The 16,214-nt window shown below is 37.9% G+C and overlaps 1 protein-coding gene across 1 annotated transcript; it reads right to left on the bottom strand.

The window, feature by feature from the left end:
* Window positions 1–7,987: 7,987 nt before the first annotated feature.
* LOC140340238 (olfactory receptor 6N1-like) lies at window positions 7,988–8,938 on the bottom strand. The gene has a single exon (XM_072425294.1). The coding sequence runs from the start codon at window positions 8,936–8,938 to the stop codon at window positions 7,988–7,990; it is 951 nt and encodes a 316-aa protein (XP_072281395.1).
* Window positions 8,939–16,214: the final 7,276 nt, after the last annotated feature.

The raw sequence follows: 16,214 nt of genomic DNA, 5'->3' as shown, positions 1-16,214 counted from the left end.
ATTACAGTCAATTCATGCACTGGGCTCTAGTAGGATGGTCATCAAACTTCTTCACTGTTTGGGGTAATCCTACCAATATAATCCAAACAAACATTCGTTTTCATTTTTCATTGCAAGAAAACGGGTGCTCGACAACCATCGGACTGCACTGACAGTCCACAAAGAGGTTCCTTCAATTATACTAAGTTTTATTCAGATGGGAAGAATATATTTTCAGAACACCCGGAGAACACCTCCTCTACAATCCTTCTGGCAGTTCCAAACTGCACTTCTCTGTTTGCTAAACATCAATAAAGGAATTCTCTACCCGAAGAAGATCCAGGTGTGATGGTAAATTATTCTTCTCAGTTTGATCTGGCACTATCCACAATTTTCTACAGCACTCTGAACAAAGGAGTATATACTTTAATTAGGGTATAGCATTGATTTTAAAATGGGTAGAGAAAGAAGATACTAGATGTGACAATGGACTTGGCCTCTTCCATTGCAAGCAACTTACCTTTTAGGCTTTAAAAACTGGGGAGAACACAGAAAAAGTCAAAGGCCTTCTCTCCAGTTGATGAACTAATACTTTGTGATATGTGAGTGTGACTTTTTTCCACCTTTTTTATGTGACTGAGAGGTAATTAGAGTGTACTAGGTGACCAATAATAATGAAGAATTGGCAAAGTAGCAACATTTTCAATTATGAATATCTACTTGCAGGAGATTGTAAGAGGAGTGTACTCTTACCTTGAATTCTAACAACGCACTTGCACAGTAGCACAGTACACAAGTCTGTACCCCTGGCTACCTTCTCACAATCACGCAGTTTCCCCCAAGACAAGTTATCAGTTTTTTCTTTTTTAGACTCATCCTTCTACTCCCATAAATCCATGCTCCATGTTTGTGCAATGGTATGCAATGTTTATTCCTGAAGATATGCAACATAAATAGGAAGGCCAAAGTGCCCCTTGAAAATGCCCAACTATAGTACAGAAGGTGAAAGAATGCCAGGATTCAAAATTAATAGGATTGTAACCACACTGCCTTCCAGCTTGAAATCATTTGCTTCCCATACCAAGGTAAAGTTTGCTCTCCACACTATTACCTATTTAGGGGAGCAGGAATCCAGAAGGGTCCCAGAGATGTATTTTTTAAAATACACATCGCTTATCAATAGAATTCTAGCGGAATTAAAGTTCTAGGGGAACTTGCTATTGCCCCCCACTGGCAGGTGTCATTTAATCAGAATCATCAGTTTTGAACGTCTCCTATACTCAAAAACTCAACCTTCCTTCTGAGGGATTTGAATGTTAAAAATTCACAGTCTGCATTCACCTCATTTATCTGGCAGGGCAAAGCGCCTTGTATGTCGAGGACCAAATTGTCGAGAGACCGTTTAGGACTTACCTGATGTTTGAAAATATAATCTAGCTTGTTTGTAACATCATACTAGGGACTGGTGGCACAAGTCATTTTATTATATGGATACTGCCCTACAATCTGCAGTGGTCATGCCATGGTCCTTGGCAGGACTGTTCCACATACCCCTACACACCTACTCCTACACGCCTTTCTGGTGCCCTTCAAAAATCTATTTTTCAGGGATACTATTGTGGCTTGACGGGAAACCAGGAAGATGTTTAAGGTCTACCACACCCTGTCACCTGCCTTCCCATCCACACTTCTCCCAGTATCCCACAAAGAGCTCATTTTAAGGCCTTTCAGTTATGGAAATTCAGATGGACTTTCTGACCTTATGGATGACCAAGAGCTGGTATTACCTTTTCCAATCCTAAGTGCAAAATACGCCCTTTTGTCTCTTACCTTAAAAGCCATGTCCACCAACATGACATCATTCCCTAAATACATACTAGAAAGAGATACACTCAGCAGCTGGACTTCCAGTGGTATGCAGGGCACAATGTGGAGACCATTTGTTTAACAGAAGGGGCAGTTAAAAAAAAAGGAAGGTGCCCAAGCATCATCTAGATCTTTAGCATTTTTTTCTTTTTAGTATGTTCTGAATATTTATAATTGTTTAAAAGGCATCTTGTTGCTGTGTTCCTGTCACTGTTCCCCAGGAACATGTTTAATTAGTAATATTACCAAGGAATATTTTTAATAAGTTACACATTTTTTGGCATTACTAGGTCCAGCATGGCATAATTTTTAATTGCAGCTTTTATAGCCATGAATTGTCTTGTAATCAGCTTACATCATACATTTTAGCCCTTTTGTTGTGCCTGCAGTTCCATTACAAGTCAGCTTCAGGGAAGTTAGTATCACTTGTCATTATTACACTTTCTATCTATGTATGGAGCATTATTATCCCTATTAACATTGGGGGCAGATAATAAACCCCATAATTAACAGTGGCATGCATCATTCATTAATAATAATTTTCATTCAAATATTTTTCATTAACCTCTCTGGCGGTATTCCCGAGTGTGCACAGGGTGAATTTTCCATACCAAAAGCAGTAACCCCAAGCCACACTTGAGGTGGAATTGCCAGGGAGTACACCAAGTCCTACCTCAGGGGTCGGGAACTAATGGCTCGCGAGCGAGATGTGGCTCTTTTGATGGCTGCATCTGGCTCGCTGCCAAATCTTTAAAAAAAAGAATTACAGGGGGCCTGGCCTATGCTCCACGAAGAGAAGCTGTGTTCTAAGCCTTATAACACAGCTTCTCTCCGCCGAGCGCAGGCCATGCCCCCCCTGCATCGCATCCGGCATCTTGGGACCCGGCATCTCTGCACCCACCCTCCAGCATCTCTTCACCCACCCCACCTTGCCCCGCAGCATCATCAGCCGAAACGGACCTGAAGCCGCATCCTCTTGCACAGGCAGCCGCAAATCGAGGCCCCGGCTTCGGCCTAGCTCCCGTCGGCGGCCCATGTGAATGTGATCCGTGCCCACCGCTTTTCATCCCTGAAAGCTGCCCCCTGCTCTGCTGGGTGAGTCCTCATCTTTTGTTTGTGGCCCCATCGAGGTACTAGGCATATTTAAGGCACTTTCCACCAGTGGCCAAAAATTGAGTCTCCGGCTTGGGCCTAACCTGCCTTGACGGCCTGTAAGGGTCCATCCCACCAGCTACACCCGCAATTGGCTACCCTGCCTTCATTACCTCTGCCCTGCCCCACAGACCACTACCTGTGGTGGTATCCTCCTCACCTCAGTCAGCTAGCTAATTGCAGAAACCGTTTTATTGAAGAAGATGGCTAAAAGAAAAAAAGATGAGGAGTATCGTACTTTTCAGCAGGAATGGACAGAGGAATTAGCCTTTGTGGAGGGAGCAGGTTCTCTTTGTGGAGAGAGCAAGCAGAGTTGGCGAGCAAACACAAGTAGTGAGAAATGAAAAAACTTCAACCCGTGGATCAGCTGATTGTCAAAACTTGGAACGCGCTTCCTGTCACATATCACACACTGCAGCGTGTGAGTATTGCTGTACTGACAATGTTTGGCTCTACGTATGCATGTGAGCAGTCTTTCTCACATCTAAAGAACATTAGGACCAACCTATGATCACGTTTAACGGATAGAAGTCTCAACGCCTGCATGAAACTTAACCTCACCAAGTATCAACCAGACTACAAAGCCATCAGCAAAATCATGCGGCACCAGAAGTCGCATTATTGGTAAGAAGTACTTTATTCATTCATTCATTATTCATTCATTGGTTAGCAACAGCATAACATAAAATGCACACATTTACTTGTATTTAGTTTTTAACATATTGTATGGCTCTCACGGAATCACATTTTAAAATATGTTGTGTTCATGGCTCTCTCAGCCAAAAAGGTTCCTGACCCCTGTCCTACCAGGTTCCCACGTTCCAGCGGCATCCTCCAGCAGTGCCCGGGGTGTCCTCCAGCGATGTCCGCGGTGTCCTCCAGCGAAGCCCAGCATCTGCTTCCCTGGCATGTGAATGTTGGGGACACAAAGGCCAGGGAAAGCAGATGCCAGGAGCGAAAGGCAGGTAGGTGGGAAATTTAAAATAAAGAGGATTTTTAAATGTACGCTTTTACATTTAAAAATCCTCACTAATCATACTGCCAGGGAGGGGTGATCCAGCAAACCTGGAATGATCTGGATGAATCCCACCATTCTATTTTAGCCTGTCTGTCTGTCTTGAAGAGAGTATGGCCAGAAATATTACCCCAATCATAGTGCTCTTAATTTACCAAAGCTTCCAATTGTCCAATTTACCCTCTAATAGTGTCTGACCCCTATCTATGTGAAATATCTACCCCTATATTCTAACTCTCTTCCCCACATCCCTCTCAATCCGAGTTTAAATACCTCTTCAAACTTCCCATAAATATCTACCTTAGCATAGCAGAACCCTTGGGGGCCAACCATCTCTAACAAAGGTTGCACCCAAATAAAAAGTCAATCCAGTGTCTCAGGAACCCAAATCGCTCAATTACAAAAGTTGTTTACTCTTAGTACAAGAAATGCAAATTGAAGAAGCACAAGTGCATTTAATTAACTGTTGTTGGATACAAGCTAGCTATCCTGGCAAATCTGGTGCTACTTTATGTTTATATACTTAGTTTTACTTAACACAAATTATGCAAACCATAAATATTTTTGTATAATTTTTTAATTTCTTGATTTCTTAAATCATATATAATAGGGTTAGTTATAGACGTAAGTACATCATATATGAAAGAAACAATTCTATTAAATACTGAAAAAGAACCTTTCGAAACTTGTAAAAGGCAGCATAGGCAAAATGAATAACCATGATCAGATGAGTTCCACAGGTAGAAAAATCCTTCCCATCCAACTTTAGAATAACATAGATAATCCTGATTTAGAAGATCATGATTATTGGAAGTAATATGATCAAAGGTATAAAAAGGTCAATACAAAATTCAACCATTATATAAAACTGATATTTGGAACATCAGTAATATTGAAGGTGGGAATAAATAGGATAGACTCCAAATGATAGTTACACAGAGATTACATGTATCCTGGCTTTATTGTAGGCTGCATGATGTTCCAAGTCCCATACTTGAGCCAAGTAGACTCCCATACCTCTGCGCTGAACTTGTTAGTTTGGTATTCCATAGACATAAATGATTAGTCATTTTGGAACCCTGAGCCAGGCCTGATTCAAGCCTTGCCTACTGGTTCTGGACTGCAGGTCTTGATTACTTGAGTGGAAGCTACTCATCAGGTGGCCTTCCATGTGGCCAGAGAGGTCAAAGCAAAGGTAACTGATAAAGTCAATTGTATAGCTGTGAAGATGTTGGGTCTAGCACTGAGGATTTAGCAATTGCAAAGGGATAGATTTTCAACATTAGCAGCTGGTCAATTTGCAATTATCAAATGAGCAATGTGAACTCAGGTCATGAAGGAATTTATCTAGACTATGTGATGCCCCTGAGACTTTGGGGCAGATTTATTAACCCTCCTAGCGGTAATGCTGAGTGTGACTCGGGGTGGATTTTACATGCTAAAAGAGGTAATCCCGAGTCACACTCGGGGTCGCTAAAAACATTAAAAAAACACTTACCTTGTTCTGTTGGTGTCCCCCGGTGTCCTGCTGGTGCCTGCAGGTCCTCGGGACACATCTTCTTTCTTCGATGTTCAGCCGGCTAATGCAGAGACGTTCTCCGGGGTTTCCCGGTGACCAGGAGGAGCAGCCGGAAATTCAAATAATTTTGTATTGTATTCAATACAAAATAGCTGTATTGAGTCCAATACAAAGAAATCTTTATAAAATTATATTATATATATATATTATCCTACTGTACAGTTATATTACAGGTTTCTGTATTTTTTTAACATTTTTATTATTCAAAGTTTATTATTAAATTTATTAAATATTGGACATATTTCGGTGAGTTATGCCTAATAATTATAGACCTACAATATAAAATAAATTTCCATGCAAAATAATGTAACGCTTTTTGCATGAAAATACAGACAGAATTAGAATGCTAGGGGGGTTAAAGCTCTCCAAGGCTGGACAGTATACACTGTCATCAATGAAGATGGGTGACCCAGCAAACTTGCTATTTGTTAGCAAATGTTTTCAAACCTGGATAAGATCCATTCCAGGTTTGCTTTATCACCCAGCTTCACTGATGAAATTGTATTCTCTCCAGCCTTGAAGAGCTTTAATAAATCAGGCCCTTTGGGTTTGTTTTTGTGGGATGCATCATGGCCTAGTACATCAAACTGAACGGATCTTTTCACCAATCTTGTGACAAAGGGTCATTGTGGGTGATTTCAGGCCTAGTTATGGACCGAACCCAAGGGATCTGACCCAGAAATATGATTGCATAGTTGGATTGTTCTTATTAGTTGCCCTTTAAACAGTCACCTAGAACATAGTATGCAACAGACTATGGGCCTAATGTATTAAAGCTCTCCAAGACTGGAAAGGATACACTTTCATCAGAGAATCTGGGTGATCCAGAAAACCTGTAATGGGTCTGGTCCAGGCAACAAATAGCAATTGACTTTTAGGAAATCCATTCCAGGTTTGCTGGATCACCAAGCTTCACTGTGGAAAGTGTATCTTCTCCAGCTCTGGAGAGCTTTAATTATTCAGGCCCTTTGACTCTTTTAAATTAGGCCTTGTGATCTCCATGTCATCATGAAGAAAGATTTTATCCAGCCAGGGCTGGAGCTTTAACTTTTTCTGTATAAATAATATTCAGAATTTTCCATGTCAAACTTTGTAACCTACTTGGTTCATTGGATGCTGGAGATGACATATTATGGTTTCCAAGTGCTCTTAAAAACAAGCTTGATGCATTTCTAGATGCACATAGGAATATATCTAGGTGTTGCATTATAATTCAGGAAAGACACCAGGGACTGTTTATTCAGGGAATATCTGATTATCTTGGGGGAATCAGGAAGACGTTTTTCCCCAGTTAAAAGTAAATTGAAACATGCTTTAAACTAAGGTATTTCACCTTCCTTTGGATTAGTTGTGAATATAGGTTTTCTGTTTTCAAGATTTCTAGTCTGTTTTTTTTATTTATGATTGAACTTGATGGACCTTTGTCTTACATAGAAACCAAAAAAGAATATAATTGGGATACATACATTAAAAGACCATCAAAGACACACCCAAACAGATGCATTGCAACCACTTACAAAACAATAATAAACTCAGTCCATCCAAGCAATCATGGCTTGAATTACCTCTGAATCTCCTTGATGCATTTTCTACTTAACAGATGTCCGAAGTTGCTGTAAATTTTTAAAGAAGATATTATACCAAAGATCCAAAGGATTCAACAAATCTCTTATATACATTAAATTATAACATATGGAACATAGGAAATCAGCAACGGCAAGATTAATGCAAAAGAACATTAATTGCATTCTAATACTCACAAGTTTATCTGCGTAGTGCAAGTCAGCACGAACGGCACATTAGTTAATAACAGGTGTTAGTTGCAACCACATTGAGTTATCCTATTGGAAGCCGATCCTGATCTTAAGTTTTCATTTATGCTGTCAATATAGTGATAATAATACATATAAAGGGCTGCAGGTTCCAGATACGTCTCCTAACTTATTATATACATTACAATAATATATAATTCCAAAGAGGGAAGGAAGCCTTTACTTGATCCAATCAGTGATTTCAAATAGTTCTTGCTGTGCAAACTGCACCTGCACATTATCATCCATTAGTGGAGATTCCTTGAAGTAGAGAAGCCCGCATACAATACACCTGATGCATAAAATATTCTGTTGTATTATGGCTTACTCATTTATGAACAGCTGAGTAACCAATACTAACCCTCAGAACACACACAAATTAACCAAATATACGCTTTTCTATATGCCATCTTTTCTGGCTGCCTTTTTATGTGCATTCTAATAGTGAACCAGCCCCATTGTTTGCATTTTGTTCTGCTGGCTCCTACAGCTCTAAATAATGCCAACATAGTACATCATAGTATATTGTTTTACAAGTTGTGGTTTTATGTCATTTTAGCCTAAGCTCAATATTTTAAAACCAAATCAATGGCATAAAAATTTGCGCAGTGCCTTTTTTATTTCATGATTCCTCAAACCATATATAATAGGGTTAGCAAGAGGTGTAAAAACAACGTAGATGAGATCAACAACCTTGTCATAGTGTACAGAGGAACTTTTTGAAAAGCGTGCGTACATAAAAATAGCACTACTAAAAAAGAGAAGGACAACAATGAGATGGGCCCCACAAGTAGAGAACGCCTTTTGACGTCCTAGCTTGGATTTATTCCCCAAAATAGCATGAACTATCCTGATGTAGGAGAGAAGAACAAAGGGTAATGTTGTCATAAAGATGAAAAGGGTAACAAAAAATTCAACTAAATAAATTAACATGGGATCAGTACATGCTAATGAGGTCAAAGGAGGGAAATCACACAACACATTTTCGATGTGATTTGGACCACAAAAAGGGAGAAAGGAAATTAAAACAACTTCAAGAACCGGGGTGGAAAATCCCAAAATGAAACATCCGGCAAGTAAACTAATATAGAATTTGGAAGTCATAATAGTTTGGTATTGTAAGGGTTTGCATATGGCCAGATAGCGATCAAAAGCCATTACTGTGAGAATGTATGCTTCCAATGCACCTAAAGCATGTGCAAAATAGGCTTGTAAGAGACATCCAGTGAGGGAGATCTTCTTCTCCTTATCTAGGAGATCAGCCAACATTTTTGGAATTAGGACAGCCGTGTAGCAGAGTTCACTACATGCTAATGCAGCAATGAAAAAGTACATTGGATAGTGCAGGCATGATTCCCTCCATATCACAAAGCAGATGAGAAGGTTTCCAGTAATTATAAATGCATAGATACACAGAAGAGCTGTAAAAAGCAAATGGTTGTATTGCTGTAGGCTTGGGAATCCAACTAAAATCATATCATTAACTTTCGTGTTGTTGGAAAGCTCACTACCAACCCAATGAAACAAATTTCCCATGGCTTGGCTTGTTTTAAAATGAACATATATGAGAGATGAGAAAAAAATAATAAACAACTGGTGCAAAATTAACGCTCCAGGCAAACAGAAAAAAATACATATAAAGGAGGTGTATTACTAATTTGGTTGGAAGCAAAATCTTTTGCTATATACTTGAATAGATAACTGTAATAACTAACTAAATTTAGTTCTCCTAATAAAGTCCAAGGAACACAGCTTATTTTTATTTTTTTGCTTTTACTCAAATGGTGCATAAACAAATTATTTAGTTATGTGAGATAAGTTGTATAACTGGACTAACAAAGATTCAAGAAAAGATGGGTCCAGATATGGAACCCTTCGCTTTATGCTGATGAAATCTGCATGTAATCTTAGAGAACCTTTACTGTCCCTGCTAGAAGGCCTGGGGTTAAATAGCAATGGAGCCACTACCTTTATAAACCAGTTGAGGGACTCAAAAAGGACTGAAGAGGGTAAGGTCACTACAGCCAGGGGAATCTGGAAAGGACCCTGCCTGGCTGACTTGGGATGACTTTGATGCTTCAACAGACAAAAACTCAACATCGAGTACCATGCTCAGTTGTGTTGTTGAGAAGTTGCAGTGCTTTATTTAGGATTCAGACCCGGAGTGTCCTGGAAGCAACCAGTGGACCAGGCACTCCGTCCTTTTTTCCAGGCCAGAAATTAGTGATGGATCTAAAGCACCTGGCTATTAATAATAAAAAGGACAGGGTCTTTGAGACTGGCCTAAAGCTATGTACACACGTGCAATAATTGTCGTTGGAAAGGATTTTTCATGATCCATTCCAACAACTAATGACTGCACAATGCATGAACGAGTAATGTACATACAGCACTGTTTTGCTCTATGGAGAGGGGAGGGGGAACGGCACCCCGCTGCGCTCTCTCCCTTCACTTCCATTATGATGGTTACGAGCGCTGTACACTTGCCAGATTCTCATCCAATATGGGCCCTGAGCTGATTATCAGACGAGAACCATTAGACGTGTGTACCTAGCCTAATACTGGGCAGCCTTAGGCTAGGAGGCTCAGGGTGTATGCAAAGTTCTGGTCTGTGTATGTTTTGTTGTGTCCTTCTGTAAATAAATAATTTGTTTATGCACCATTTATTAGTACAGTCAGCTATACAAGAATATAGCATAAGATTTGGACCAAGCAAAACATTTGACTGACCATGAATTGTTTCTGTCTCCATTAGGTTTTGAGATTACCACAGCTCTGCAACCCATTCCAAACCTGAGCAAGAGTTTTTCTGCTGCATTTAAGTTAAGTCAAAGACTGGACAGTGCAAGAGAAGCAGCAGATTGATGAGACTGTCTTCATGTCATGCTGCTCACTCTATCTAGTCAGCATGCTTCTTGTTACAGATGAGCGCTGCAGCACAATTGACTTAACTTATTGACTTCAACAATACTCAATGTAAGCTCTGTTGTACATGGTATTTTGCAGAAGAGACAAGCATTTTCCCTTTTGAATTAAAATAACCTTACTACCTGATCACAATTTACCTGTCCCTGTTCCATCGCAGGTGCCACCATCTTTTCCAACCTTCCTGCGGCTTCCCTATTTTACTTGCATGTTGTCAATAATTTTCCTCATATTAACTAAACTATTGGCAATAGTCACACGATCTCTGATGGGTACCGTGAATCCTTAAGAAAGGCAAAACAATCTGGAAGAATCGCAGTGTGACATTTTATGTATAGGGTCTGTGTTGCTTTCCAAAGGACCATCTATCTGAAGTATGGTGTTTTCCTAAAATTTGTTTCGGAATTGGTACTTGTGTACAATGGCAGTGCTGGCCCCCCATGTCTTTTTTAACAGTAGTTTGCAATATTCAACCAAAAAATAGTAAGAAAAATAGGAATGAAGTAGGAATTAAAGGAAATTGGCCTTCCATAAACCCAATAGAACTTTTTGGCAAACAGTACAAAGCCAAGTTGGTCCAAAGGAAGGCAAGAAACCCTGGTAAAATTTTCTCCAATAGGAGAAAATGATTTCTTCCTGATTCCATGAGATAATCAGATGTTCCCTGGATCAACAGTCTCTGTTGGAAATGTGTAATCTACCAGATAACCACCACTGGAATATATTATTGCAAGTTAATGGGGTCTTTAGTTTTCTTTGATTTATAATTAGACTTAGTACAAAAAAAGGAGAGAAGTTAAGAATAGAAAGAAAAGAAAGGGAAGAAGAAAGAAAGGGTTGGGGAGGAGTAGAGGATCCTGTCTTCCTAAGCAAACTGATGTAGTCAGACTACAATGGCCACAAAGAATAGAACATAGAATATTTGTTTATTACCTTACTTCCCTTGTTTGCCTGTTGAATTCAAAGCAGCATGTCCTATGTTAGGACCCAATTAATATTTTATCAATATACATCTAATAGTTACCAGTGTTTAGCCCTGAACAAGGCTTGTAACTCTGAAATGCCTCGGCTACTTTTTACACTTTTTTTTTCTAAAATGACCAACATTTTTAAAACCTTGGATACTTACAACAACAAGCACCATAAATATAAGCTAAAACAAGGCAGGGGTTTTACTCTTACCTTCCTTTATCCAAAATAAGCTTTGACTTTTATTAGGCATATTTAATCAAGATTCAGGAGAAATAAATCATAAGAGCACTATAGTTGGTATCACCAAATGTTCTCAATACAGGCGTGGGAAATAGAAAACACATATTTTATAGCATGAACACTGTAATTCCTCAGCCCTAATCCTATATATGTGCAGAGTATAGGAAAAGGGAGGGGGAGCAGACAGGAGACATACAGAACAGATGAAGATAATATAACAGTGTCACATAAGGTAATACCTCTGTTTTTGCCCCTTCTAAGCTTTTTGAGTTGCAGCCTTCACTATATAAAGATTTCAGAACATTCAGGGGAATTATTCCCTGAAGAACACTCCAAATAAATCACATAAATTAACTGATAATAAAAACGTCAGCAATATTGCAGTTGGGAATAAAAAAAAATAATTAATGCCAGTTCATTGTTTGATATTTTTATACTTTATATCCCTAGGCTCCAAAAGAGAGTTGCAAGATATTATTGGAAATCCAGTTGTTGTTTAAAAAAGAGGGAAGTAAGCTCCATATTAGGGGTAATAAAACAAACCATATCTGACCTCTAGATGCATGTAGTATAAAGTAATTAGTATAATACTTTAATTAGTAAAAAGTATTCTCCAGGAGTACAACAAATATTTTGGAGTAAGGTTTCAGTGGTTTCCTACAGCATAGAAACATCTGCTGGTTGTTTAACTTAGATAACTTGAAATCTGACAAGATTCTGTTACTTTTATTTTTTTTGTAAATACATTTTATTGGGTTTTCATACATAACTATACTATTATACCTAAGGACAGAGAATTTACAACTTTTCAAAAAAGAAAATAGGACTTGGTACAATTCCTAAAAATGTATATTATTTAAATCTATATAAAAACAAAATATCATACATAACCATCACAATACATTTTAGTTCTAAATAACAAATGTTTCTAAACGCGTTTCGCATGAATTGCTTCATCAGGAGAAACACTGCTTTATGGCTATGGAAAAGACAAATTTATCATATTAGTAAATATCTCATGTTTTTACATAATTTCTATACAAATAACTTTTAATAATATTAATAATAATATAAACCTTATAACTGTGCATCATTATTCTCCAATTTCGGTCATAGTATTTTAAATATATCTATGCCATATGCAGTAAAAACATCAGAAGCATGGGTATAAAATTTTAAACAGGCTAGCAACATCCAAGGTATAATGGACCTATTAGGTTATATCAAACAACATGTATCAGAGTATAAAACTCCCAGGCCAATAGGACTCCAGTCAAGTTAAGGTAAAGACAAAAAGTGGTCCACAATAACATAGGCTTGCTAAAATCAATACATATAGTAACAGGGATAACTCATCAACTAATTCTTAAACAATTGGTGTGCTCAACTATATTATTTCTTGATACCAATATATATGGAATGCCATGTATTCCATTGATTTTGGAATTAGTGGGAGTTAACATTTTCAACTACTTGTATTTGAAGCTAAATTATAATTCCACTTACTAACTATGGTCATTCTTGCTGCAATAGGAACATGAGTACAGATTACTCTGGAGGGGATAGGAATAAATACTTATGTTCAAGAGTGCTAATTCATGCGTTGGTTTCATGTTACACACTGTATTATTTATTATAATTTTGAATATGGACTTTCAAAGGTTGCAAATATTTTCACATTCCCAGAACATATGTAAGAAGGTATCTGAATGGCCACAGTTGCTCCAACAAAGACATGAGTAATTAGGGATTACATTTTCTAATCTATATGGAGTCCTTTACCATCTAAAAAAAATCTTCTGAACAAACTCCCAATGAGAAATGAACTTTGTGGATTTCGAATTAAACAGAATAGCTGATTTCCACTTAGATAATGGGAGAATAGAGTTTAAATCGTTCCCACATATTGAGAAAATAGGTATTTTACATCATTTATCCTTATCTTGGAGCATGGTATAGTATAGTGAGATTCCATCCTTATTAATTCCTGTATTTTTTTTTAGTGTTTTTATTGTTACCTACGGCACGCATCCTGAGGGGCTCCTGGCTGCTCCTTCGCAGCATGAGCTGTGGAATCGACAAGTTTTTCCCAATCTATGTCACCCAATCTCGTGCCTGCACAGTGCAAGATCGGTTGGCGTAGGAATAAGAGCATGGAAGAAGAGAGGAGAAGATGGCAGTGTCTATTGCTCCCTCTGCCCCGGACCGAAGACGGATACCGGGACCCAATGGAAGAAACCTCCCGAAGGACAGACTGATCTGCGGGATTAAAGGTAAGTGTGATTTTTTTGTTTTGGGTTAGTTTTGGGTTTACTTATGCGTTAAATGTAGCTATTCTGCCCAGATGTGAAAGTTCTACTTTGGCAGTTCTATTGATTTCTTCCTAAATGATTGTAAGAAGAGGCAGAAATTATATTTATATATCTCCTATAGGAGTATAGGAGAGCATTCTGGACCCAAATGAATGGGAAGTTGTCAGTTAAGACTGGCCGCATTTAAAATGCTATATAATTATATACTAAGATTATTTTGTATTAATAGACCTTGCTGAATAGATTGATTGTTTGTATGAGTTCTGTCAACATGAGCATGACATTAACTGCAAAACGCACAATGACATGGTTATCTTGGACAACTTTAATATCCTTAACATTCCTTAGTATAATCCTTAACATTCCTTAGTAGAGTGTGGTGCGGGGTGAAATTTCTCCACAGAAAACGGTAACCATGAGCCACACTTGGGGTGGAATTGAGGACTTATCTGGTCCTCACGAGCCTGCGGCGTCCTCCAGTGATGCTGGCCCGGCCCAACCGACAACAGCATTTCAGTTGCAATGCCTGACTAGGAGATGCAGATGCGGGCTGGTTATGTGATGTGTGTGCGGGCAGCGTGGGTGCATTGGGGGGGGGGGGGGACCGTCGGGAAATTTAAACTATTTAAACTAGAAATATTTTTACATGTCAAATGTACCAATTTGACATGTAAAAATACTCAAATAATCATACTGCCAGGGAGGGTAATTAAGTTATTAGATCTGATCATTTGTGCTAATGACTCAATAGCCAAAGAGAATAAAACTGGTGATAAAAGACAACCCAGTCTGACAATGTTAGAAGTATAGACTTGAATGGGGGAACTGTGTGCAATGCCATAATGGCCAATAAATATGCTCCATGAAAACCAAATGCCATCAGCACCTCTCTTTAATATTCCTAGTGTATTCAGTCAAATGCCTTTTTGCCATAAAGGGTGAGAAATAATTTTGGGATTCAACTGACTTCAGAGGACTGGAGTAAGGTAAGCATACGATGAGTCCCATCTGGGGGCTGACTTCCCTTTACAAATCCTACCTGATCAGGGTGGATTACCTGGGGAATCATAGGGTCATCAATCATAGAATATAGGGTCTGTGCAAAGGATTTATAATATAATCAAATGAAGCCATCACTTCCTGGTGATTTGTTTAAGGAGATAGTTCTGAATATTGCCTCTATCTCTTAATTAAATAATTAATTCTGATACCACTTGCTATCTATCAAAATAAACAAAAAATTTGCTTTATTTCTTAAAAAAAATACAGATATTTAATTATGATACCACGTGCTATCTATCAAAATAAACAGCAAAATTTCTATTTTTCTATAAAAAAAATACAGATATTTAATTCAGCATACAACTTGCTATCTTGCTATCTAAAGACATAAAGATGTATGTATTTCTTTCTCAAAAATACAGATATTTAATTATGATTCATAATTAAATATCATTATTTTTTAGAGGAAAATACATTTTTATGGCTATTTAGATAGATAGCAAGTGGGATTAAAATTCAATATCTGTATATTTTTTTTACAGAAATAAAGAAAATTTTATGGGTTTTTGGATAGATACTAAGTGCTATCATAATGAAATATCTGTATTTTTTATCGATAAATATAGAATTTTTTCTGTTTTTTGTGATATTTTACAAGAGGTAAAATTTAGGATACCTCTTGCAATCTATCACAAAACAAACTAAAAATGTCTGTATTTCTGTAAAAAAAATACAGATATTTTATTATGATAGCACTTCATATCTTTCCTAAAACCCATAAAAAATTCAGTATTTCTCTCCAAATAATAGAGATATTTCATTCCGATCCCACTTTGCTATATATCTCCAAAGCCATAAAAATTTCTATATTTCTCTTTCAAAAATCTAGATATTTAATACTGATAGCACTTTGTATCGATTCAAAAGACCATAAAAAATTCTACAGAAAATACAGATCTTTAGTTCTGATCCCACTCTGCTATATATCCCTAAAGCCATAAAAATTGATGTATTATTATACAAACAATACAGATATTTAATTCTGATAGCACTTGGATATGTATCCTAAAACCCATAAAAACGTATGTATTTATGTGAAACAAATACATATATGTAACTGTGATAGCACTTGCTAGATATCCACAAATGATAAAAAATGTATGTATTTCCCCACATATTCCACCAAGTCCGTTACCTTTTATGTGGTTTCACTAGATAGTAGGTATGGAAAGTGTGATTTTCGTTAATCCATTAATGTCCCAATTAGCTACAGCTTCTACACTGTCCATAGAGGTTATGGCCTCAACCTCCACGCTCCGTACCAGGGCCCAACGCCTCCTACTGACTGTTACTGCTGCCGC

This window comes from Pyxicephalus adspersus, chromosome 11 (genome assembly GCF_032062135.1).
Source record: "Pyxicephalus adspersus chromosome 11, UCB_Pads_2.0, whole genome shotgun sequence".
NCBI lineage: Eukaryota > Metazoa > Chordata > Amphibia > Anura > Pyxicephalidae > Pyxicephalus > Pyxicephalus adspersus.
The sequence above is the reverse complement of the archived record's forward strand: the minus strand, read 5'-3'. Positions and strand labels throughout refer to the sequence as shown.

Excerpts from the sequence above, each read along its gene's own strand:
- LOC140340238 (XM_072425294.1), bottom strand. The coding sequence starts at position 8,938 with ATGGGAAATTTGTTTCATTGGGTTGGTAGTGAGCTTTCCAACAACACG.